General features: G+C 38.7%; 1 protein-coding gene across 2 annotated transcripts in view; it reads right to left on the minus strand.

The window, feature by feature from the left end:
* The window catches only part of LOC106083530 (unextended protein), an 81912-nt gene that overhangs the window by 13915 nt on the left and 40001 nt on the right, over positions 1–27996 (minus strand). For both annotated transcript variants that reach the window (XM_013246616.2, XM_013246615.2), the window contains 3 exons: positions 2751–3255; positions 2470–2685; positions 2199–2372 (listed from right to left, as the gene is read on the minus strand). In XM_013246616.2, coding sequence (XP_013102070.2) covers positions 2199–2372; positions 2470–2685; positions 2751–3255 — 895 coding nt within the window. The remainder of the gene's footprint in view (positions 1–2198; positions 2373–2469; positions 2686–2750; positions 3256–27996) is intronic.

The following is a 27996-nucleotide window of genomic DNA, read 5'->3' on the forward strand; positions in this document are numbered from 1 at the left end:
CTGAAGAAGTATGACATCGGACTGCTAATGGGAGTCCTGGCTAGTCATTGCAACGTAAGGTCCTTGGCTTGGCTGGACACAGAGAGAGGCAGACTTCTGCAGGGTGTGCGTTGATGAGGGGGAACTGGAGACAGTCTCGATTGCAAGGAGAAGATACATGTAAAGAGTGAAAACAATTTTACGTGCCCGGTTTCCCTCAAGGCACTTAGTTCTCTAGAGTTTTGTAGAGGCCTTAATTGTCTGGCTGGGCCATACTCTCACAGGTGAGTTTCATCCCGGTTCGCTACTTTTATCACTACTTTTTTTGTCTTGGGCGTTGCAATCCGTTATTTTTGTCGTTTCTGCTGTCTTACAGCATTCTTCATCTAAGACGAACACAATGAACCCAAAATCTCCGAGTGAAGCGGATACCAAGCGAGGTTATTAATCGCGTTCGCTCCAACCTAACCTAACAGTATGTTGTGTCTTCATCCTTATGTCGTTGAAAAGGTTTTGCTAATTATCCAATTCCAAGAACTCCGTGACTTGGGTGGGGTGCGTCCATAGGAATCTGGTAGTTGGGTCGACTGGCCAATCAATTACAAACGGGTGTGAGTTCCTGGCAAGTCTTGTATTCCTGGTGAACATCCTAACGTCAGGGACAAAAAGACAAATATCCCTGGAACACATGCCATGAATATAACGATATAGCTACTGTCCCCAATCAACACCATCGCTCTACGTTGAACCCGGTCAAGTAGCTACAATGATGATTTTAGAGCTCCTGCCCATATATGTGAGAGTTACATCCACCTCATTGTATCTTCATGCCCGTCCTCATTGTATCTTCATTCCCAGAACATCAAAGCATCTGACTGCTCAATATCTATACCTTCGATAAATATCAAGGATTGTAGTGGGTCAGTGTGCATTCTGTGCGTTAAAGTCTACTCTGTTCATTTGACCCCACTCGGAAATGGTCAACAAATCCTGGGAGAGCGTCTCATCCATAACGCGCCTCCTGTCCACAATTTCTTCAGGTCGAATGAATATGAATGACACAGACTACTGTCATCGGTAAATGAGTACCCTGGATTCGAAGTCTGTCCCAATAGATCGTCAGTGAAAATAAGAAAAAGGGGAAGGGGAACGGACAGAGCCTTATGGCGCACCTGCGGTCAATGTATACTCATCGGATGAGAACCCATCTACTACAACTCGTATAGTGCGATCTCTGAGAAAGCTCGATATAAATCGAACGAAGCCATTACCGACACCGAACGCGACAAGCTTTGATAGTAGTGCACCGTGCCAGACCCTATCAAATGCCTTGGAGATATCCAGAGCCACAACCTTACTCTCACAATGAACGACTCCAACGTTCCGACAGAAGTGCGATTTCTGCGGAAACCATACTGTTGGTCGGTAAGAAGGCCATTAGACTCTAAATACCCCACAAGATGGTGATTAATCATGCTCTCCATGACCTTAGAGAGAGCGGAGCATATCGCAATTGACCGATAATTCGCAGGATTGTTTGCCTCACCCTTCTTGGGTATTGGCTGAAAGTTCGCAACCTTCCAACGTGCCGGGAAGACTCCCGCATGGTAGGCAAGGTTGCGTAATGGACGAGCGAGCGTCGAAGAACACCTGCGTAAGACAAGTGTTGATATACCATCCGAGCCCGAGGATTTATTTACGTGTAGATTCTCAAGAACCCTTTTAACTCCACAATATTTGTGTCATGACGCCAGATACATTTTCGATTGAGGGGAGTGGTTGATTGCTATCCGGCAGGGAAGAGTTCCCTGCAAATATATCTGCCAACAGGTTAGCCTTATCAACCGGGTCAGTGAACGTTTGATTATTCTTAACAAGAGTTGGAATAGATGAAGAACTACTCTTTTAAATTGGATGATGTGGCACCCGCGGCCCGAGGGGACTGTCACGAGGATGACTGTCAGGCGTCATTGAAGACTCTAGCGACTAGCCGCATAAGCTAAGCGTAGGCAAGGAGCTTCTTTGAACTATGTGGAAGGCTTTCACGATCTGCTGGGCCCTGGGCTATCAAAGAATGGCTGGGAGGCCGGCGAGCTGACCAAAAAGAGAAGAGCGGCTACAGAATCAGCGACGGTGGACGATGTTTTACTAGGCCTTCTGCACTATTTCTTAAATAATGTATAGCTATTTTTTTTTTTGGATTTCAATGATTTCCATACCTTGACCAGTTCCTTGAGACGCTCACGATTGTAAACGTTACCGATTTCTTCACCCAACAGTACATCCAATATTTTCGATGTGGGATAGGACAATGGAAATGTGACCACCATTATAAATTTGGTTATCAATATCGTCTTGGCACCAACAGCCAAACCATGGCGCGAACAAATGGCCTAAAAATGAAATGCGGAAACAGAGAAAAGAAAAAGAAGAAATTAATTCATTATAACTTGCTGGCTTAGAATGAATAGCAATGTCAAGTCAATTAACCTGTGGTGTAATTTCACCAAAAATAACGATGGCAAGGGTAGAGAACACCACAGCAATTAGGCCGGAAGTTAACCCATCCAAGAGAATGGTAAATGTCGAGTTAACCAACACATTACCCAACAAGATACTGCACAACAGGTAATTACCTTGATCTCTGACTGGTTGGATTTTCTTGGCATATTCACGCTCCTTATCCGAGCCAGTATTGCGTAAAATCTGCAAGAAAAAATAGAATAGAAATTTTTAAATCTAGACAAAAGCACCACTTTCAAATGGCTTACCTTCAATTCAGTACGATCTAAGGCCATAAGACCTAAATTTAGCCCCGAAAATAGAGCCGAAAAGCATAAACATATCAAAATGATAAGTATCGAAACCCATAATGGTAGTAAACTTTCATGGCTTCGCAATATGCACCATGATTCTTTGCATTGATGCACAAGTGGATTTAGATAATCGTCATACTTGAACGCATTGGCATCGTTCTTGGCGCATATGTAAAAATCATTTTTCGATTTTGGCAATGTAGCCTCATAGAGGGCTGTGTTATTGGTTATCGAACCGTTAACCACTTTATGCAACAATGTGGACGGATATTGACAATATGTTCCCGCCTCCCTAACATCAGTGGTAAAAGCTATCACAGTATTCTCGTTAATGCCTGAGCCAAATATCCTCACTGTGAATGTGGTTTCGCTCATAACACTTGGTATGCCATTGTCATATTCTACCTCATGGCCGGAGGATTCCAAACGAAATCCCGTTATGATTAATGGTGAACTGTCTCTGTGAAAAGAAAAAAAAAAAAAAAAAAAGAAAGGAAAAAAATTTGTCAGAGGTGGTATTTTTTTAAGAGCAAAGGGAAAATTTCAATTGTGTACACAGAAAAGAAAGCACATAAAAAGTTAAAAGTACGCAGTGCTGATTCGAGGTTGCTAGGGTAACCTAAAAACCCAATCTGAAACTGCAATTCAAAAGAAATAGTGGCAAACATTTTTTTGTACGGAGATCATAGTGTTGCAGAAGCCAAAATTTCCGTTTTTCGCTTACTCTATACGTTAATATTATCAGACAATTTTTTCTAACAATGGTTACTTCCTCACTAATGCTTGCGACAGAAGCCTAAGGACCTCTAGATCAAGCGGGTTTAGATAATAGTCATGCAGGCACGGTAGCTTATGCGGTGAATAGCTACGGGGTGAATGTAGTCCTTGGAGAAAGACCGCCTTCCATTGCACCTGAAGAAATTGACCTCCCCCGGCAAACCTGAGTAGTTATGGCTCAATTACGTGCCGGCAGATGCAGCCGCCTACATTCCTACAGAACAAGGATTGATGTCAAGGTGCAGGATGCATGCCCCGATTGTCACCAGGGACCGCACGGCACACATCACATGTTGAATTGCCCAGCCAGACCCATTCGACTAAGACCCAGATCCCTCTGGATGCACCCCAACCTTGTCGTAGGACTTACAGGATCTGGAAACTCAACAGATTCAAGCAGATTAAAGATAGAACACAACAAGTAAGAGCGTGCTAAGTTCGGCCGGCCGGATCTTATATACCCTTCACCATGGATCGCATTTGTCGAGTTCTTTGCGGGTTATCTCTTTTTAGGCAAAAAAAATGAATAGGAACTGTTATGCTATTGGAGCTATATCAAGTTATAGTCCGATTCGGAACATAAATGAATTGAATGCTGAACATTGTAGAAATCAATGTGTAATATTTCAGTCCATTCGGTTAAGAATTGCGCCTTGTAGGGGCTCAAGAAGCAAAATCGGGAGATCAGTTTATATGGGAGCTGTATCAAGCTATTGATCGACTCAAACCATATTGGACACGTACAACTTGAAGGTCATGGGAGAAGCCTTGGTACAAAATTTCTGCTAAATCGGATGAGAATTACTCCCTCTAAAGGCTCAAGAAGTTAAGATCCCAGATCGGTTTATATGACAGCTATATCAGGTTATGAACCGATTTGAATCATACTTAGCACAGTTGTTGGAAGTGATCCCAAAACACCACGTAAAAAGCTACAGCCAAATCGGGTAAGAATTGCGCTCTCTAAAAGCTGAACAAGTCAAGACCCCAGATCGGTTTATATGGCTGCTATATCAGGTTATTAACCGACTTCAACCATACTTAGCACAGTTGTTGGAAGTGATACCTAAACGCCACGTGCAAAATTTCAGTCCAATCCGTTGAGAATTGCGCCCTTTAGAGGCTCAAGAAGTGAAGACCCAAGATCGGTTTATATGGCAGTTGTATCAAAAAATGGACCGATTTAGCCCATTTACAATCCCAACCGACCTACTTAAACAAAAAGTATTTGTGCAAAATTTCAAGCGCCAAGCTTTATTCCTTCTAAAGTAAGCGTACATGGCGACATGTCTTGATCGACTTAAAATAACATGACGATCAAGAATAAATATAGCTTATGGGGTCTGAGAGGCATATTCCGAGGTGTTACATACAGAATGGCGAAATAAGAATACCCCTATCCTATGGTGGACGGTATAACAACAACATTTGTCTTCAGTCAAGATCAGTAGTAATCAAGTCTTCAGTAATCTAAAAGGGTTCTACAAAGAGCTTAGTCGAGTCAACCACTATAGTTTTATACGTGCGCTCGGTTAAGTAAACACACCTATTTTAGCGGCCTTATTCACAAATCTTAATAAAGCCTTTAAATAGCTTTATTTGAGAGTTCTATACAGGAAATCTGTCAAACAAACCTATTTCAAAAATGCTGTCGATTAAATAGGTAAGGCTTCGTGTCAGTTACCCTCTATAATAACAGTCCTATCAGGTAGCCGCTTCTGGATCGATAATATCTGCAGATACTTCTGGACCGCGAAAACCTCCGCTTTACAACCTCCAAAAGTTGAGATGGCAAACTGTCGACGACATTATCAATAGCTTAATTTTTGCGTAAATATCGATTACTTTTTAAAACAATCGATATTATCGGTAAAATATGATTTTTTGCTAGGACGAAAGAGACAGAGGAATGTGTACCGCCAGCGCAATCGGGCGAAAGCGCAGAATGTTGGAAGGGATAGAACTGACATTCCAGGCATTTCTACGGCAGCTGGAAAGAGAGTCAGATCAAACCTGAAGAGTATAACACTGCCAAGACGCTAAAGAAGAAAAAGAGCTCCCCGCTTTCAAGTACTCTGGAAAGACAACGCCAGTCACCCCCACAATGGAGACTCCAGACAGTATCCTGCGGAGGAAGACAAAGTCGGAAAAGCAACGAAGGAAGCGTGCACGGCCCCTGAATCTTCATGGAGTGTGACTTCCAAAAGGATGCCACAGATAAAAGTGCCAGAATAGATAGTATATGGTATTCAAGACGACAAATGAGGGACTAATAGGCCTTTAGCCTTTGTATAGTTGGAGTGGCTGGGTTTTCCTGCTTTCGGTATAATCCAAACCTTGTCTCCCTCCATCCTGTCGGCAAGTAGTCGAGCAAAAGGTAGGTCCTAAAGTCACTTCAAGGGGTATGGAACACGATTCTGTCCTTTGGAACATAGCAGGCATCGTGCCATCCGGTCTCGTCGACTTGTAGATTTCAAACGAATTCACCAACTAGACTATCTTTTCGTCCTTTATCATCCTCAATCACAGACAGTGCCTCGGCAATGAAAATTTATCCATGAATATTTCAATAAGGAATAGGGACAGACTTCTCACATATCGATGCATAGCATTCATTGATTCATCGATTCAATTTTAATAAAATGGGACCTCCTTTTTATGGGCAAGTCGGGACGGCGTGCCGCAGGTCGACACCATCTTATGGGAGAAGTTTTTACATGGCATAGTATCTCACACCGCTGAAAATTTTTTCTGATGTTCACGCCAGAATTATAAACCCAGGGGATCAGAGTCATAGGCGGACATGCTTACCTCTGCGACGCGGTGCCCTCGGCACTGTGTTGTATACGCAAGACGTCGATACCGTCTGTGTACATCGACCCGCTGGCTACATGCTTTAGAGTTTCAGATCTAAACACCGTTGGGGTTCCATCATCCTTTGAAATTCTTCCGAGGGCTTTTGGGCCTCTTAGAGACTTAGAGAGCGCCCTGCAAAATCTGAAGTGCACGTTGACTGCCTCAATAGATTTGCAAAAAACAGAAGATTTTGAGGCCTTTTAAAACTACGCCTTTCCTTCGGAATGGGTACCAAAACTGCATTTTCTCTTTGGAATGGGTACTAAACCTACCCTTTCCCTTTAGAATGGGTTTAGTACCCATCCAACCACAATTTTCCTCGGGAATAAGTATTAAAACAGTTCTTTTTCTTGAGAATAAGTACTAAAACGGCCCCTTCCCATGGGAGTAGGTTCTAAAACTACCTATTCCCTTGGGAATATGTACTAAAACTGCCCTTACCCTTGGGAATATGTACCTAAACTTCCCTTCCCCTGGGAATAAGTACTAATACTACAATATCCCCTGGGAATAGGTACAAAAACTACCCTTTTCCTTGGGAATAGCTATTAAAACAACCTCTTCCCTTGAGAATATGTACTTAAACTGCCTTTTCCCTTGGAAATAGGTACTTAATCTGCCCGTTCCATTATGATAAGGGACTAAATCTACCCTTTCCCCTGGGTATTAAAATTACCCTTTCCCTTGGGTACTACAACTACCCATTCCAGTGGGAATAGGTACTAAAACTACACTTTCCCTTGGGAATAGGTACTAAAATTACCCTTTCCCTTGGGAATAGGTACTAAAACTATCTTTTCCTTTGGGAATAGGTACTAAAACTATCCTTTCCCTTGGGAATGGATACTAAAATTACCCTTTCTCCTGGGTAAAGGTACTAAAACTACCCTTTCCCTTGAGAATTTGTACCTAAACCACCCTTTCCCTTGGGAAACAGTGCTAAAACTAACCTTTCCCAGGGGGAATATGTACTAAAACTACAATTTCCCTTTGGAGTAGATACTAAAACTTGGAGTAGATACTAAAACTTTCCCTTGTGAATATGTACTAAAACTGCCATTTTCCTTGGGAATAGGAACTTAAACTGCCCGTTCCCTTGCGATAAGGGACTAAATCTACCCTTTCCCTTTGGTATTAAAACCACCCTTTCCCTTGGGTACTACAACTACCCATTCCAGTGGGAATAGGTAGTAAAACTACACTTTCCCTTGGGAATAGGTACTAAAATTACCCTTTCCCTTGGGAATATGTACTAAAACTGCCCTTTTCCTTGGGAATAGGAACTAAAACTACCCTTTCCCATGGGAGTAGGTACTAAAACTGCCCATTTCCCTTGGGAATAGGTACTAAAACTACCCTTTTCCTTGGGAATAGGTACTAAAACTACCATTTTCCTTGGGAATAGGAACTAAAACTATCCTTTCCCATGGGAGTAGGAACTAAAACTATTCTTTCCCATGGGAGTAGGTACTAAAACTACCCATTTCCCTTGGGAATAGGTACTAAAACTACCATTTCTCTTTGGAAATAGTACTAAAACTATCCTTTCCCTTGGGAATGGGTACCAAAACTACGCTTTCCTTTGAGAATGGGTACCAAAACTATCCTTTCCCTTAGGAATGGTATTAAAACTAGCATTTTCCTTGGGAATAGGTACTAAACTACCCTTACCTCCGGGAATAGGTACTAAATCTACCCTTTACCTTGGGAATGGGTACTAAAGGTACCCTTTCCTTTAGGAATAGATACTAAAACTACTTTTTCTCTTAGGAATACTAAAGCTAACCTTTCTCTTGAGAATAGGTACTAAAACTATTCTTTCCCTTGGAAATAGGTACTAAAACTACCTTCTCCTCTAGAGTAGGTACCAAATCTACCATTTCCCATGATAATGGGTACTAAAACAATCCTTTTCCCTTGGGATTGGGTACTAAAACAATCATTTCCCGTGGGGAAGTTCTAAAGCAGCCTTTTCCTTGGGTGCTAAAACTATTCTGTCCCTTGGGAATAGGTACTAAAACTATCCTTTCCCTTGGGAATAGGTACGAAAACTAACCTTTATCCTGGGAATGGGTACCAAATCTACCATCTTACTTGGGAATGGGTACAGAAACTACTTATTTTCTTGAGAATGGGTACCGAAACTACCCCTTTCCATGGGAATGGGTACCTTAACAACCCTTTCCCTTGGGAATGGCTACTAAAACAAACCTTTCCCTTGGGAATGGGTACTAAAACTATCCTTTCCCTTGGGAATAGGTACTAAAACTATTCTTTCCCTTGGGAATAGATGTGAAAACTACCCTTTCTCCTGGGAATGGATACTAAATCTACCATTTACATTGGGAATGGGTACTGAAACTACCCTTTCCTTTGGGAATGGGTACTAAAACTACCTTTTTTCTTGGGAATGGGTTCTAAAACTACCACTTTCCTTGAGAATGGGTACTAAAACAACTCTTTTCCTTGGGAATGGGTACTAAAACTACACTTTCCCTTGGGAATGGGTACCAAAACTACCCTTTTCCTTGAGAATGGGTACTAAAACTACCCTTTCTCTTGGGACTTGGTACTAAAACTACCCTTTCCCTTGGGTATGGGTACTAAAACTACCCTTTCCCTTGGGCATGGGTACTAAAACAATTTCCCATGGGAATGGCTACTAAAACTACCCTTTTCCATGGGAATGGCTACTAAAACTACCCTTCCGAATGGGATTGGCTGCTAAAACTTACCTTTCCAATGGGAATATGTACCAAAACTGTCATTTCCCCTTGGAGTAGGTACTCAAACTGCCTTTTCCTCTGGGAGTAGGTACTTAAACTATCCTTTCCCTTGGGTATGGGTACTTAAACTACCCCTTCCCTTGGGAATGGGTACTTAAACAAACCTTTCCCTTGGGAATGGGTACTAAAACTACCCTTTTCTTTGGGAATTGGTACTAAAACTACCCTTTCCTTTCCTACCCTTTCAGTTGGCTCTTGTATTTGTTCAGGGATTCCTGATTCAGGTAACAGTACGCATGCAGATTGGTTCTATTCGCATTATAGCTCCATCCAAAAAGTTCGTTGCCAATTCAAACTTGTTCGTACCTTTAAGTGTGTTGCTTATGATCTGAAGCTTCGGTGTTATGGTCTGGGTATTCGCCATCAACCCATCAACCAATAATCGACCAAACTTCCTATTCAAATCAATTCTAATCGCAATAAAAGAACGAAAAGTTGTTGCTACTTTTTTACTTGTTATGTTATGTTACTTTTTTGCTACCAATTTTTAATAAATATTTGCTGCCTCAATCAAAATTAGGTTAACACCCTAAGCTGCTGTCGCTGACGTTGTAGTCAGCCACACATGTGCCTTATCAGACTTCCAAAATCAATTCAGCATGAGGTTAGGATTGCTTTTTATGACTTTGGATGGCTGTTGTCATAGTCACGGCAGGTCTGTCGTTCGTTTGGTCGAGTGGCTACTTTCAATTGTGTTTTTTAGCCAAACTGCCGTGTTGGCTGGCTAAACGTCATTAGAAATATTCGTGTTTCTCAATGCTTATAAATTGTTTTGGTTTTTAAATAATCACATAAACTATATGTATGGATTTGTACTTTATTTTGCTCATGCACGAAATGAATTGGTGGATGAATGGTTGGTAAGCCGGCTGGCTGACCAGATAAATATACATATGGCTGTACGTCATAATAGCGTCATACAATTTTAGCACGTTCTAAGATTGTTAATACATATATTGTCGTTGGTAGAAGATTTCGCTTTGTAATTAAATGTCTATATATTGTGAGACGTGTGGGATAAGGCATGGATTTTAGTGTGTGAGATTTATTTTAAAAGAAATAACCTTGCCGGCATGTCATGGCGACGAGTTTTATACGAATTTAAATTTTTTTGATAAAACACTCCCACCATACATTTTTCAGTTCTCCTTCAATGTGAAGGGTAAGTCCTAGCTGGTCTGCTCTAAAATTCCATGTAATATCTCTGCGGCTCGGCACCCTGAAATTGACAATTTTAAAGATTCCAGCCACATATTATACCCTCCACCATAGGATGGGAGTATACTAATTTCGCCATTCCGTTTGTAAAACCTCGAAATATTCATCTAAGACCCCATAAAGTATTGGGTTGCCCAAAAAGTAATTGCGGATTTTTTAAATGAAAGTAAATGCATTTTTAATAAAACTTAGAATGAAATTTAATCAAATATACCTTTTTTACACTTTTTTTCTAAAGCTAAAAGTAACAGCTGATAACTGACAGAAGAAAGAATGCAATTACAGAGTCACAAGCTGTGAAAAAATTTGTCAACGCCGACTATATGAAAAATCCGCAATTACTTTTTGGGCAACCCAATATATATATACGAGTATTCAATCGGTGGTTGCTTTTATGGGTTTAAAAAATCCATTCAGCAACGCTTTTCTTCTGAATTAATTAACGTATCGTCCAACATTTTTCTTTCAGCTACATTCGCCAATGTGCATATGTATTTCATACCTCTCTATCTGAATAGCAATGACTGGGCAAACAGTTGTTCCAAATTGGAACCTAAACCCAAAACCAACATCTTTTATAATAATTGGAGATTTAAATTCTGGTGGTGGGGAGGAGCGAACATGGAAATACTATCTGAACTGGGTCACGACTTCACAGCAGGACGTTCATCAAAAGACAAATGTGTTGATAGCAGGGGTCGTAAGCTTCTTGATGCAGTGATTTTTAACGGACGTAGTGAAGGTGACAATGTGGGTGAATTAACAGTTTGTGGTGCTATAGGTTCAACGGTAATTGACTACGGTATAGGTTCAATGGATGCTCTAGAACTTTTGGATAGTTCATATGTTCATGGAACTATCAATTAGGTCAGACGTAGTTGACTTCGGAAAGCGATACACACTACCACGGAGACTAAGGTGGTAACCTTTAAAATGTGATATGTATTACAGGGAGATCACCGGACGATGTGACTCGGATTACCTATCTGATAATTCCGATGTGGAGAACAAGGTCGACACTCTCAAATCCAAAATATACAGTGCAGTCGGGATATCAGCGGATAAAAGCTTTTTCGAGCCCAAGAATCGTTTAAAGTGAAATATGTATTGCAGGGAGATCACCGGACGATGTGACTTAGACTACCTATCTGATTATTCCGATGCGGAGAACAAGGTCGACACTCTCAAATCCAAAATATATAGTGCAGTCGGGATATCAGCGGATAAAAGCTTTTTCGAGCCAAAAAATCGTTCGTTTGATGCTCAAAGCGAATCTGCCAAGAGGCGTATGCTCAAAAATCTTAACTGCTATCGCAGATTCAACAATGAAGTCTGTAGGAGACAGTACATAGCAAGCAGATCTTTTTATACGAGACTCTGCAATAGGAAGAAGCTTGAATTGTACAACTCAGACAATGAACGCTTGAACAGCGTCAAGAATTCATCAGACTGATGGGAACTTGCAAACAGATTGAAGGACAGACCACTGAGGACTGGTACCAAACTAATTGCTAGTTCATTCCGCGCATATTTTAGAGGGTTATTGTCAACTGCCTCTCTTTCGACTGATATGAACTGGACGCTCCCACTACACACCGAATCTTTGTTGGATGACCCCTTCGAGATACATGAGTTGTTATTTGTACTTGGGAATACTAAAAGTAACAAGGCGCCGGTTATTGTTAGAATCCTTTTCGAATATTATATATACGCTCCTGCACAATTTCTACGGGAAGTTTAACATCTACTGAACTGTATTTTGCTCCGCGAGACTATTCCATCCTCCTTCCGTAGATATATTATTGTTCCTTCGCACAACAAGGGCGATGTTAATGAAGTGGAAAATTACAGAGGATTGTCTTTACTGGATACGCTTTATAAGATATTTACTGGTGTAGTGTTGAACCGTATTAATTGGTGGATAAAACAGAATCAGAGTTCAGAGGTGGTCATTCGACGAACGACAACATATTCAATTTTACAAGTTTTATCCATTTGAACGGGAGGAATAAAAGAACACATACGCTTTCTTTGTTGACTTCTCTGCCGATTTTGACATGATACTGCGAAGCTCATTGTTTTATAAACTAGCCAGAGTCGGACTTCCTACGAAGGTCATAAATATATTGCGACTTATATATAGCGACACTACGGGTCAGATATGGGACGGCTCATCATTATCTGAGCCTTTTGAGATCACTCAGGGGGTTAGACAAGGGTGTTTACTGAGTCGCGCTATATTTAAATGATCTACACGATATATTACCCACGGGTGTTCGAATTGGGGATGTCGAAATTAGGCTGTTGATGTATGCGGATAATATAGTCCATTTATCGGACTCGCCTGTGGAATTACAGTGTATGGTGGATGCGCTATGTGAATATTGCTATCTTTGGGGCCTAAGTCTAAACTTAACGAAATCTAAAATTGTCATCTTCAGAAAGGGTAGTAGAATTGCCGGAAGTTTGGCATGGTATTATGGTACTGGTCCCATAGAAGTTGTCAATGAGTATAAATATCTGGGTGTGAATCTCACTTATAACCTGTCTTTCAAGAAACATCTCTTTTTCAAGCTGCGAAAAATGCAATAAACTCTACATGGCTCTACTATTGGGTTGCCCAAAAAGTAATTGCGGATTTTTTAAAAGAAAGTAAATGCATTTTTAATAAAACTTAGAATAAACTTTAATCAAATATACTTTTTTTCTAAAGCAAGCTAAAAGTAACAGCTGATAACTGACGGAAGAAAGAATGCAATTACAGAGTCACAAGCTGTGAAAAAATTTGCAACGCCGACTATATGAAAAATCCGCAATTACTTATTGGGCAACCCAATACATTCACAACGGAAGAATCCAGATTTCTAATATGATGAAAATATTTAATGCAGTCGCTAAGGCAATCCTATTTTACGGAGCTTAAGTATGTGGGTATGAACGGTATGACCAGGTAGAGAAGCTATTCAGGTTTTTTTTATCAAGAAACTTCTTTACCTACCCAGCAATACACTCATCTATATGTTACATATTGAAACTCGGCTTACTAGTATGAATTCGGAGGCACTAAGACTGCATTTCGGCTATATTTATAAGATTCTTTCCTTGCCGAATGACTATTGGAACAGGTGATTTTTGGACTAGTTATTGGATTGATTTAGGAGTCAAACCAAATATTAGTATCAATTTTTAAGTTAGGGGTAGGAAATTAAGTAGAATGCACGATACTATTCTATGCGATCTTATAAGATGAGAGAGAATCCTTGACGAAAATAGAGCACTAGCGTCTCAATTCCATGACCCCTACCTACACCTTCAGTATAATATTCCTCTATATTTCCTTGATATGGATTCGCGCGAATATTCTTGATCGTTATGACATTTTAATTCGATATAGCCATATCCGTCCGTCTGTCTGTCGAAAGCACGCTGATATTTTGCAAAAATACTTCTTGTTAGTGTAGGTCGGTTTGGATTGTAAATTGGCAAAATCGGTTAATGTTTTGGTATAGCTACCATATAAACTGATCATGGCTCTTGACTTCTTGAGCTTCTAGCGAGCGCAATTCTTATCCAATTTGACTGAAATTTTGGTAGGGATAGTTTAGGCTAGGTTTAAGTGGCAGAGTGGTTTTTAAAAAAAATTACAACCTAAAGTGGAACTCCTTCTAACTGTTAGTGCGGGACACACATACAGAAGGTTTTCTATAGTCTCTTCTTCTTCAATGTCCTCACAGCTTCTGCAAAAGTCGTTGCTGGCAACCTTCAGTCTGTCAGCATTTTTTGCGATTAGACAGTGACCTGTCAAAAGGGACAATGACTGTGACGTCTGTTCTAGCCAATGACACCAAAGCAGTAAACCTCTTCAAGTCTAGATGAGGCCATATATTTTTGGAACGCTCACAGCCCCCTCTTTGTGACCATCTATCATTCGTTGCCCTTCGGGCCTGGTCCTGAAAATTTAGCTTACATGTCGCTAGAGGCATACCCATAGATTCATTCCAGTGTCCCTGGAGTGTGTAAGGTAGTTCCTAGTCTCGCCTGCTTTAGAATTCCCTGCGATATCTCTGTGGCCCGGTACAGAGAACGGGTGAATTTTGAACTGTTCAGCCATCTCGCTGAGAGATTTGCGACAGGCCAAAGCGGTCTTTGTATTCAGAAATACGTTCTCCAGGGCTGTCTGAGAAAACCTTTTCGATATGACCAGTTCTAGATATTTAGAGTACACCCCAAAGCCCACTTGGTCGTCTAGTTTTGAACCATATCAAAAAGTGGCTCAGGTAGGGTGTAATCCACACTGCCTGGAACATCGGATATTGTATCAAGGTTAACACAGTTTCCGTAGCCGCCACAAGACCAATGAGAAAGCTACCTTAGCGGTCGCTGAAATTTGGGTAGCCACAATGTCCAGAGGCATAAGATGTAGCATTAAATTCAGTGCATCAGATGGTGTTGTCCTGAGTGCGGCTATGATGCTCAAACCAGCCATCCTTTGGATCCGGTTAATTATTGAGCAGTAGGTGGACTTTTAAAGCGCCGTCCACCAGAACACAACACCGCTATATAGGTCTGACAACTGCAGTATATACCCAATTTATGACACGCGGTCTAAACCTCCAACTTTTGCCAATGGTCCTCTTGCAGGTGTATAGGACAAGAGTGCCCCTTCTTGCCTTTCCAAAATGTTGGATTTGAAGTATAATTTATTGTCTAGCAAAACACCCAGGTATTTTGCGCTTTCTGCAAATGGAACATTCTCTCCACCCAAGGAGACAGTGGAACCACTGTAGGCAAATTGTATCTCCTGCTGAAAAGAACTACTTCTGTCTTGCACGGATTTATACCTAGACCACTTTCGGTAGCACACTTTGCCGTTGCATGTAGAGCTTCCTGAAGTATATCTCTTAGAGTGCTGGGAAACTTTCACCTAACAGCAATTGCCACGTCATCAGCACACGCGACCACTTTTATGCCTTTCTCTTCCAGAGACAGTAATACATTGTTAATGGCAATATTCCAAAGTAGAGGAGACAGTACATCTCCTTGAGGTGTTCCTCTGCTGACTCATCTTTTTAGATCCACAGATCCCAAGCCTGCCGAAATGCATCTTTTGGTAAGTAAGTTATTAATAAACTTTTTTACGGTAGAGAAACCCCAACTCCTTCATGATTGACGTCGGTTTTACATTATTGAAAGCACCTTCAACGTCAAGAAATGCTACCATTCTATATTCCTTGACAGCGATAGAACCCTCTATGTAGCCAACTAGGCCGTGATTTGCATTTCAGTGGATTTGCCTTTACTTTATGCATGCTGCTGCCGCGACAGGCGATCTCCATGGATCTTTTTGCTAAGATATGTTTCTATCAACCTCTTAAAGAGTCTTTAGCATAAAGGATGACAGACTAATAGGACGAAAATCTTTCGCCTTCGTTTGGTAGGGTTTCCTGCTTTCGATATGAAGATGGGCCTCGTGTCCCTCCATCCCACAGGTAAATATGACAATCTGATACAAGCAGAGTATATCTCCCTAAGTCAGGGAGCCAGTCTATCAGACACAGCTTGTGATTCAAGCGGTGATACATCATCAGGACCTGGCGACTTAAAGGAGTCGAAACTTCTTATCGCCCAAAGGATTTTCAACGCAGACACAATTTCCCCAATGGCTTCCGACGAATGCATATCAGTGACAACCTCTTCTGGCGCCACGTTCGCCGTTGGAGAATTTCCCGGGAAATGTGTATATCAACGAGTAGTTCTCGTGTTACCTCACTAAACATTGTTCATACATTCTCTGACTTCTAAATATACCCCACCGTAATAGGTTTCGAGGACAGAATATTCCTTAGCCTAGAGGCCTCAGGTGTATCCTCCAGGGAGCTACCCAGGATTAGTTTTGAGCCTTTCTAAGCTCGCCCTTATATTTTCTTAGCTCAGCCTTATAGATGCCTCAATTGTGTGGTGCTCTTGTGGCTTTTGCTCCGTTGAAGAGTTTTCTGCAGTCCTTCCTTAGACCAACCAGTTCTGGGGTCCACCATGACGGTCGCTGTTCGATTGTCGCTGTATCGTTTTGGTATGACTTCCAAAAACTGTGTCGATTATGGTCTAAAACAGTCCATATCCTGAATAAGCTGCCATATAAACCGATCTCCGGACTTCTTGAGTCCTAGACGACGCAATTCTTATTCAATTTAGCCCAAAAAGTAATTGCGGATTTTTCATATAGTCGGCGTTGACAAATTTTTTCACAGCTTGTGACTCTGTAATTGCATTCTTTCTTCTGTCAGTTATCAGCTGTTACTTTTAGCTTGCTTTAGAAAAAAAGTGTAAAAAAGTATATTTGATTAAAGTTCATTCTAAGTTTTATTAAAAATGCATTTACTTTCTTTTAAAAAATTCGCAATTACTTTTTGGGCAACCCAATAGCTACGATATAAACCGATCTCCCAATTTGACTTTCTGAGTTATTCCATTACAAAAGTTGTACAAAGGCATATTTTTATGACTCATATCTTCACAAAGTGTGGACTTATGAGTACATCATATTTAGCACAAATTCTGTTAAATAAATAAAAAAATTTTATTTTCTTAAACACTTAAAAAAATAACAACACATACACAAGGCTTATTAGTTTCTCATTAAAAGTTATAATATAACTACGTTGCTTTTATCAATTTATTTTTCTTTGTTTTGTGAATAATAATTATGATAATATTTTTTTGTGTTTTTAATTATTTAACTTGACCCCATAACCTTTTCGTGCGTACATACATGTGTATATATGTATATCTACATATTTCAAGGTTTATTTAATTTTTTCGTACATAATTCTTCTGCATAATGCCATACACCCAAAAACGAAAACATTTCTTAAGACATTTAAGTTGTGCCACATTTGCTTTTGACAATCGTGCCACAAATAAATTAATGACATGCCTGAGCATGTGCAAATAGAAAATTAATTTTAAGAATTCTAAAGAATTCCATGTAGACTAACATTTGTTTTATATATTTATATTTAAACTGGGTTCAATGACTCTTAGAAATTGTGACTACATTTTGAAAGTTTTATCGTAAACCAGTAAAATGCAAAAAAACTTGTAGAAAAAGTTCATCCATGAACTTTTTTTATAGAAAAAGTTCATCCATGAACTGTTTTGTATAGAAAAAGTTCATTCATGAACTTTTTTGTATAGAAAAAGTTCATCCATGAACTTTTTTGTATAGAAAAAGTTCATTCATCCATGAACTTTTCTGTATAGAAAAAGTTCATCCATGAACTTTTCTGTATAGAAAAAGTTCATCCATGAACTTTTCTGTATAGAAAAAGTTCATCCATGAACTTTTCTGTATAGAAAAAGTTCATCCATGAACTTTTCTGTATAGAAAAAGTTCATCCATGAACTTTTCTGTATAGAAAAATTTCATCCATGAACTTTTCTGTATAGAAAAAGTTCATCCATGAACTTTTCTGTATAGAAAAAGTTCATCCATGAACTTTTCTGTATAGAAAAAGTTCATCCATGAACTTTTCTGTATAGAAAAAGTTCATCCATGAACTTTTCTGTATAGAAAAAGTTCATCCATGAACTTTTCTGTATAGAAAAATTTCATCCATGAACTTTTCTGTATAGAAAAAGTTCATCCATGAACTTTTTTGTATAGAAAAAGTTTATCCATGAACATTCTTGTCATCCATAAAGTTTTTTTTGTATAGAAGAAGAACATCCATTGTATAGAAAATGTTCATCCATGAACTTTTTTGTTTAGAAAAAGAAACCTTTTCTATAGAAAAGTTCATCCAAGTTCATGTATAAACTTTGGTGTAGTAAAAGATTCACCTAGTATTCCAAGCATTTGTAAATAAAAAATTATGTTACTACTTCTTGATTACCTAGGTTATAAAACCACCTAGGTCGTCTTTCCCACCCCGTTGGTATTCATTGCTTTATAACCACCTTGTTGGGGCCTTTTGTAATTATGTTGACGATAAAAGTGAAGAGCAGCGTTTTGTTTATTGTTACAATTAATAAATTGGACAAATTGTGTAATAGGATTGTTGGGTAAACAAACAATTCATTCATGTTTATTGTTTTTCTCTTTATTCTTTAATTTTGTCACAATAATTTTATTTCATTCCTTTGTGTGTGTGTTTGAGTACCAGTACTTGCATTGCTCAAAAGAACAAATTGAAATTAATTGTCTTTAATATTTTTGTGTGGACATTTTTCAATTTACTTTGTAATGAATAATCAGCTTCTTAGATAAATGTTCTGGGGAGAGGAGAGATAAATACATTGACCAAATTCTAATTTCTATACAGAGTTAGAATCAGAAAAAAATATTTTCAGACTTTCCAAAACATATAGGTGGCTGTAATTATTTTAGATATTTTTCTATATGGCTTTTGTAAAGTGACATCTATTGTCGAAAAGTTATATGAATAAAGCAATAAACATAGCCAAAATTACTTCAGTATTTATTGAACACGACATCCGAAACACATATGCTTAAAAAAAAGTCTATAGCTCTCTATAGAATAATTAAATGTAACATTCAATTCCTTATTTTAATTAGTTTAGTGATTTTAAACCTTACATTTTTCTTTATTGATGTCTATATATCTCAAAGAAATGTTATTGGCTTTATTAAGACTCACCATTAAATTGTGAACGATATTCATGTCAACATCGTATTGAGACTGATGATTGAGATTTGTAAATTGTCTAACAAAAGGACAAGAAAAGATCCATGAAACGTATAAAAGAACAACAGATTATTGATTTGACCTGAATAGATTTATGTGAAATAAATTCATTCATATTGAGAATACAAATACATTTTTTTAAAACTCATGAATGAACTTTGAACGAATTTTTTATTCAAAAAAGTTAATGGATAAACTTTTCTTATACAAAAAAGCTTGTGGATGAATTTTTTATCCAATAATGTTCATGGATGAACTATTTCTATACAAAAAAGTTCATGGATGAACTTTTCTATACAAAAAAGTTCATGGATGAACTTTTTCTATACAAAAAAGTTCATGGATGAACTTTTTCTATACAAAAAAGTTCATGGATGAACTTTTTCTATACAAAAAAGTTCATGGAAGAACTTTTTCTATACAAAAAAGTTCATGGATGAACTTTTTCTATACAAAAAAGTTCATGGATGAACTTTTTCTATACAAAAAAGTTCATGGATGAACTTTTCCTACACAAAAAAGTTCATGGATGAAATTTTTCTATACAAAACAGTTCATGGATGAACTTTTTCTATACAAAAAAGTTTATGGATCAATTTTTTCTATGCAAAAAAGTTCAGGGATGAACTTTTTCTTTACAAAAGAGTTCATGGATGAACTTTTTATATACAAAAAAAGTTCATGGATGAACTTTTTCTATACAAAAAAAGTTCATGGATGAACTTTTTCTATACAAAAAAAGTTCATGGATGAACTTTTTCTATACAAAAAAACTTCGTGGATGAATTTTTTATATACAAAAAAGTTCATGGATGAACTTTTCTATACAAAAAAGTTCATGGATGAACTTTTTCTATACAAGTTCATGGATGAACTTTTTCTATACAAAAAGTTCATGGATGAACTTTTTATATACAAAGAAGTTCATGGATGAACTTTTTCTATACAAAGAAGTTCATGGATGAACTTTTTCTATACAAAAAAATTCATCGATTAACTTTTTGTATACGAACAAGTTCTTGGGTTAACTTTTTCTATACAAAAAAGTTCTTGGATGAAATTTTTCTATACAAAAAAGGTAATGGATGAACTTTTTTTATACAAAAAACTTCACGGCTGTTCAAAAAAGTTTATGGAAAAACTTTTTTCTATACAAAAAATTTCACAGATGAATCTTTTTATACACATTGATGAACGTTTTCTATACAAAAAAATTCTTGGATGAACTTTTTCGATACAAAAAAAGTTCATGAATGAACATTTTCTATACAAAAAAGTTTATGGATGAAATTTTACGATACAAAACAGAGATTAACTTTTCCTATACAAAACAGTTCGAGAATGCATTTTCTCGAGTAAAGGGAACTAGCCCGGGTAAAGGGCTTTTTAGTCCGATTACCAATCATTTGAAGCAGAATTTCTGCTTCTACATCGAGTCAGGAAGATTACCCCTGATAGGCACATTACCCTTTATCTTTTACATATCTTAGACAGTTTAACACAGATGTCTAACTATAGAACAGTAAAAGTTCAATTAAATCATAAAATAATATGTCATACATAAAACACAGCGGCCAATAACACAGCAATAACGAAAATGATGAATAATGAATTGATAAACAAATAAAAATAATAATAAAAAAAAAGATTTATAAATACTAAGTGTGACTGTCTAAAAAAGAGGAGGGAGAACAATAAAAACATACATACGACGAGTATTTACACACTCTGTATTATCAGCGGCAATGTTCCTGCATTGTATAACCGTATATGTGTGTATATATGGCGGTCTTATTATTATTAAACAAATAAACCACAATGTGTTATTCTACTTTAGAGTCGACCAAAAAATATAAAACAAGTAAAAGCGTGCTAAGTTCGGCCGGGCCGAATCTTATATACCCTCCACCATGGATCGCATTTGTCGAGTTCTTTTCCCGGCATCTCTTCTTAGGCAAAAAAAGGATATAAGAAAAGATTTGCTCTGCTATTAGAGCGATATCAAGATATGGTCCGGTTTAGACCACAATTAAATTATATGTTGGAGACCTGTGTAAAATGTCAGCCAATTCGAATAAGAATTGCGCCCTTTGTGGGCTCAAGAAGTAAAATAGAGAGATCGATTTATATGGGAGCTGTATCGGCCTATAGACCGATTCAGACCATAATAAACACGTATGTTAATGGTCATGAGAGAATACGTCGTACAAAATTTCAGGCAAATCGGATAATAATTGCGACCTCTAGAGGCTCAAGAAGTCAAGATCCCAGATCGGTTTATATGGCAGCTATATCAGGTTATGAACCGACTTGTACTTTATTTGACATAGTTGTTGAAAGTAACAATAAAAAACGTATTGCGAAATTTCAACCAAATCGGATAGAAATTGAGCCCTCTAGAAGCTCAAGAAGTCAAGTCCCCAGATCTGTGTATATGACAGCTATATCAAGTTATGAACCGATTTGAACCATATTTGGCACAGTTGTTGGATATCATAACAAAACACGTCGTGCAAAATTTCATTCCAATCGGATAAGAATTGCGCATTCTAGAGGCTCAAGAAGTCAAGACCCAAGATCGGTTTATATGACAGCTATATCAGGTTATAGACCGATTTGAACCATACTTGGCACAGTTGTTGGATATCATAGCAAAACACGTCGTGCAAAATTTCATTCCAATCGGATAAAAATTGCGCATTCTAGAGGCTCAAGAAGTCAAGACCCAAGATCGGTTTATATGACAGCTATATAAGGTTATGAACCGATTTGAACCATACCTGGCACAGTTGTTGGATATCATAACAAAACAGGTCGTGCAAAATTTCATTCCAATCGGATAAGAATTGCGCACTCTAGACGCTCAAGAAGTCAAGACCCAAGATCGGTTTATATGGCAGCTATATCAGGTTATAAACCGATTTGAACCATACTTGGCACAGTTGTTGGATATCATAACAAAACACGTTGTGCAAAATTTCATTCCAATCGGATGTGAATTGCGCATTCTAGAGGCTCAAGAAGTCAAGACCCAAGATCGGTTTATATGACAGCTATATAAGGTTATGAACCGATTTGAACCATACCTGGCACAGTTGTTGGATATCATAACGAAACACGTCGTGCAAAATTTCATTCCAATCGGATAAGAATTGCGCACTCTAGAGGCTCAAGAAGTCAAGACCCAAGATCGGTTTATATGGCAGCTATATCAGGTTAAAAACCGATTTGAACCATACTTGGCACAGTTGTTGGATATCATAACAAAACACGTCGTGCAAAATTTCATTCCAATCGGATAAGAATTGCGCACTCTAGAGGCTCAAGAAGTCAAGATCCAAGATCGGTTTATATGGCAGCTATATCAAAACATGGACCGATATGGCCCATTTACAATACCAACCGACCTACACTAATAAGAAGTATTTGTGCAAAATTTCAAGCGGCTAGCTTTACTCCTTCGGAAGTTAGCGTGCTTTCGACAGACAGACGGACGGACGGACGGACGGACGGACAGACGGACGGACATGGCTAGATCGACACAAAATTTCACGAAGATCAAGAATATATATACTTTATGGGGTCTCAGGCGAATATTTCGAGTAGTTACAAACAGAATGACGAAATTAGTATACCCCCCATCTTATGGTGGAGGGTATAAAAATTGTACTTTATTTCAATGAAATTTTCATTTTAAATAGAAATTCAAAAATCCCTTTACCCTCTAAGGATCCCAAGTTAATTTGTTATATGACTTTTTTTCAAACAATATTTACAATTTTTAATATTTTTTTTAACTTATCTCAGTTTTCTAGAAACTGATTTTTTTAAGTTATTTACTTATACCTACTTTTATTTTTTTGTGCTCATATGATTTTGTTGGTACGAGCCATTTTTTAACCATGACCAATCATATATTACGTCAATTTTGAAAAAAATAAAAATAATTTATAAAATATACACGAAATAGCGATAAGAAGAAAATTGTTGAGTGGGAAAAATTTTAAAAAGAGTTAATCTCGAAATAGCACTGATACGGCGTTTAGCACTTGAGATCCCATGCTTGACGTAAAAACAAGTAAAATCTTCTTTCGTGTGGGTCGATACTTTTGTACCCATCACCATGGAAACTATAAGAAATCTATACATATTGGTTGAGTTTATATGTGGTGATATAAGGAACTCACGTAGGCACCTGTCTACTTGGTGGAACGGAAGTTCCACGCAATGAAAGCACAAAATACGTGGGGATATTGATGAAAATTGAACTTGAGCCCAATTTTTGCCTACAAGTTGACTATTGACAAGTCTTACATGCAAGAGATCTATTCGAGTCGGAATATTTAACGTGTCATGCACTGGCTGTATACTGTTGTAGTCGGACCTACAAACAGATCAAAAATATCCCTACTCCCCAATATTCCGTCGGACCCAAAGGATATAAAGTGTATGCCTACAACCGCAATAAGGACAAACAAGTGCGTGCCAAGTTCGGCGATATCTCTTTTAAGGCAAACAAAGAAAATTGTAATGCTTTTGGAGCTATATCAAGTTTAAGTCCAATTCGGACCATAAATGAGTTGAATGGTCTTCATTGTAGAAGCATTGTGTAATACTTCAGTCCATTCGGATAAGTATTGCGCTTGTAAGGGCTCAAGTAGCAAAATTGGGAGATCGGTTTATATGGGAGCTGTATCAGGCTACAGATCGATTCAGACCATGTTGGACACGTATGTTAAAGGTCATGGGAGAAGCCGTTGCATAAAATTGCAGCCCAATCGGATGAGAATTGCGCCCTCTAGTGGCTCAAGAAGTCAAGATCCAAGATCGGTTTATATGGCAGCTATATCTGTTTATACTCCGATTTGAACCATACTTAGCACAGTTGTTGGAGGAAACACCTCAAATTGTGCCCTCTAGTGGCTCAAGAATTTAAAATTTAAGATCAGTTGATAAGGCAGCTACATCAGGTTATGAACCGATTTGTACCATACTTAGGACAAATATTGGAAGTCATATAGTAACACGTCGTCCAAAATTTCAGGCAAATCAGATAGGAATTGCGCCCTCTAGAGGCACAAGAAGTCAAGGCCCCAGATCTCTTTCTATGCATGCACCGATGCATAGAAAGATTTCAACCATACATAGCACACCTCAACTCAAAATTTCAGCCAAATCGGATAAGAATTGCGCCCTCGAGTGGCTCAAGAAGTCAAGATGCAAGATCGTTTGATATGGCAGCTATATCAAAACATGGACCGATATGGTCAATTTACAATCCCCAATCGACCTACACTAATAAGAAGTATTTGTGCAAAATTTCAAGCGGCTAGCTTTGTTCTCTCGAAAGTTAGCGTGCTTTCGACAGACAGACGGACGGACATGGCTAGTTCGACTAAAAATGTCATAACGATCAAGAATATATATACTTTATGTGGTTTTGGACGAATATTTCAAGGAGTTACAAACAGAATGATGAAATGAGTATACCCCCATCCTACGGTGGAGGGTATAATAAGAAATCTACCACCGAATGCGGCCTTTAAGATACATTGCACCTATAGAGGGCGCAATTTTCATACGATTAGGCTTGCATTTTGTACAATGATTTCTCACATGACTTCCAACTGACTTTATTAATCTTGGTTTTATTTGGTCTGTTCGTTGATATTGCTTCTATATGAATCGATCTCCTGATTGTGACTTCTCATTTTCGTTTGAAATAGAGGTGATGGGAAATTAACGATAATATCGATATTTTTTATTAAAGCTATCGAAAATATCGAATGTTGCGATTATCGATAGTTTGTCAGCTTTAGATAACAGCCGGCACTGCCGAGATAGAGATATATAACGTGTAAATATCGCCGGTGGAGGCCACCGTAGCACAGAGGTTAGCATGTCCGCCTATGACGTTAAACGCCTTGGTACGAATCCTGGCGAGACCATCAGAAAAAAATTCAGCGGTGGGTATTCCCTACTAATGCTGACGACATTTGTGAGAAACTATGCCAGTTGAAAAAAAGGTATCGCAGCCATGTAAAAACTTCTTCCCCAAGAGGTGTCGCATTACGACACGATGTTCGGACTCGGCTATAAAAAGGAGACCTCTTATCATTGAGCTTAAAATTGAATCGGACAGCACTTACTGATATGTGCAATGTTCCTTAATGGAATTTTCATGGGCAAAATTAGCATTTTTACATACGTCGTTTGGTTTTTCTGTCTGGCCATAATTGTGGAACTGCAATTAACATTCACTTAACATTACGCACACACTATTCTATACATATACGTAACGTCATCGTTGTATTCTTGTTCTTACATCTGTTTAATGTGATTATTGTGTCATGTCAATTCTCGCGCTCATTCTGTTTTCAATAAAGCCATTATTATTTTCTTGTAATAATCGGCTGGTTCTAGGAGACTTTAATGCTCATCACGTTTCATTGCATTCTCCTCTAGGTAACGAAGAGCTGGCCATAGCATTGGCAGAACAGATTGAAGGCTTCACGTTAGGCTCGGTGTATGAGGATGCCACCACTAGGATTACGAGGAGATGCAGCAGCTCGCCAGACATTTCCACTGCAAGCAAGCCGTCATTTCTTTGAGATCAGACCACCTTCCCATAATACTCACTAATGACCGACCATCCGACTTCACTACCAGTGAGCGTCGGACGTTTATCAATCATGATGATTGGGTCGGCTTCAGAGAGTATACCAGTCTCCGCTCGCAGTGATAAGCTGACAAATGTTCTAGCGGCTGAGAGGAAATTCTGAGACATTATTAACGCAGCAGCCGTTCGCTTTATACCAGCCGGTCGAATACCACAAGTGCGGCCCAATTTCCTGGCGCAGGCAGTGGTACTTTCAGACGAGCGCGATGGGATTCGTTACACGAACCCCACTAATCCCAGAATCAGCGGGCTGAATCTGGAAATAAATAACGAACATATGCGCAATTTGTGACCGGAACACTTGGAGCAAGGTACCGGTTAAGGCAAGCTGTCGTCTACTGTTAAGTCACTCTCGAACCCCGGTAGAAAGGATGACCGGACCTCTATCACTTTTGGCGACGTAACTGTGACTGACCTTGCGTTGTAATTTTTCCCATCATGGCGCTCTTTCCAGCCACAATTTCCTCTGATTGGCCAAATGACAACACAAAACCAACTGCCCTACTGTCATTCAGACAGGGGTCGTGGTTCATGCCAAAGCAGCTGACTACGTTCGGCAATTGTCCGCTTGATGGCGCTTCGAGCGACATCAAGGCGAACGTGACAGACACTCAAAATAAATAAACTTCTTGCTCTGATTGGTCGAAACAAATTTGCCGAAAATTTGAAATGTCACGGCGAATAGAATTTTATTCGCCTTGTTTACAAATGTTGACATATCAAGTTCCCAAAAAAGATGCTTTGTTGTAGCAATTCGCCGATGCTGCCACCTTATTAAATACGCCTTGACTCTAACCTTACCTTAATATGATAGAAAAATAATTATTGAAATTTTATGTTACTACAAAATTTTTGGGAATTAATTTTTAGTAAAAATTCTTTCTTAACACCGGTTTTTATGAAACTTTCAACAAAAATGTGTCTTTAAATAACAGCTTTTGTCTCAGGCACTTGACATTATAGCCGATAAGAGTTTGAGATTTTTAAATGATAAAAACTTACTTTCCCGCCAATAATACCAACGTAGATATAACTGATAGAGAGTGAACTATACGTTTAATATGTAAACACAAACCGGCAAATCAAAGCATTTGGGCTAAATGACAAGTAAGTGATAGGGACAATAAGACAGAATGATAAGTTTTATATACCCACCACCATTATGGGGTGGGGGAAGCGTTACAATTGCGAGTGGGGACAGAGTCACTATTCAGAGTGGGAGCAGACTTACCATTCACACCCTTCATCATGTATCATATATATAATATAATATCGGATGTATAATAATCTATTGGGGATTTCCATTTATAAGCAGAAACCAAAAATCTTAGATAAATAGAATAAGCTGGAGACTGCTCTGCGCGAGGTTATGCATAAAATGGAGGAGTCCTTCCAAGCCTATATGTCCACGATGGTGTTGTGTATTGACACCAAGAGATCTTTTAACAATGTGGATACGGGCACACTGATAAAATTCTTAGACAAGTACAGGGTCTTTAGAGACTGGCTTATAAAAAATACACGTGGATAAATTTTGGGTCCCATGAATAACTTTCAACGTTCTTAATTTAAACCATGAACCTACTAAGGGTATATAATACTGCATACGTTAAAATTTGCAAAAAAAAAAATCAGTTTGAGCTTATCTCTATCCATTAATTCTTGTTTGAACCGTTTAATGGAGCGGACGTATTGTTTTTTCAATCCGCAAGAATTTTCCTGGAACTTGTAATACGTCATTATTTTTGGAAGAAAAATTTAAGTCACTCAATAATAGTTGCGATAGAGGTATCCATAAGGCGGTTGATGATCTGCGTCTGTTTCCAGTGGAGCGGCAGATCGAGAGCCCGAGAGTAGGCTTACAATAGACTCCAAAGACCCAATAGCTGCGGTGGTGGTATCAGGCCGTAGCATGTTGTCTACTACTGAAAGCTCGACTGGTGGAGCGGCCGCCCCAGGCTCCTCTAGCCGACAGACGACTGGTCAGCAGGGGCTTTTGACGAAGACACCTGGTTCGAATCTCAAGAACAAGGCCGAACCTATTCTTTCTCCGCATGCCTATAATTTGCCTAGGCTATCGGGCTTCCCCGGCAAACCAACACGCTCTTTAAGAGGTTGGAAAAATAGAAGACGCATCGCTTTCAGGTTTATTGAGAGGCTTGGTGCCAATGATCCTAAGA

The sequence above is a fragment of the Stomoxys calcitrans genome, chromosome 3, assembly GCF_963082655.1.
Source record: "Stomoxys calcitrans chromosome 3, idStoCalc2.1, whole genome shotgun sequence".
Lineage (NCBI taxonomy): Eukaryota > Metazoa > Arthropoda > Insecta > Diptera > Muscidae > Stomoxys > Stomoxys calcitrans.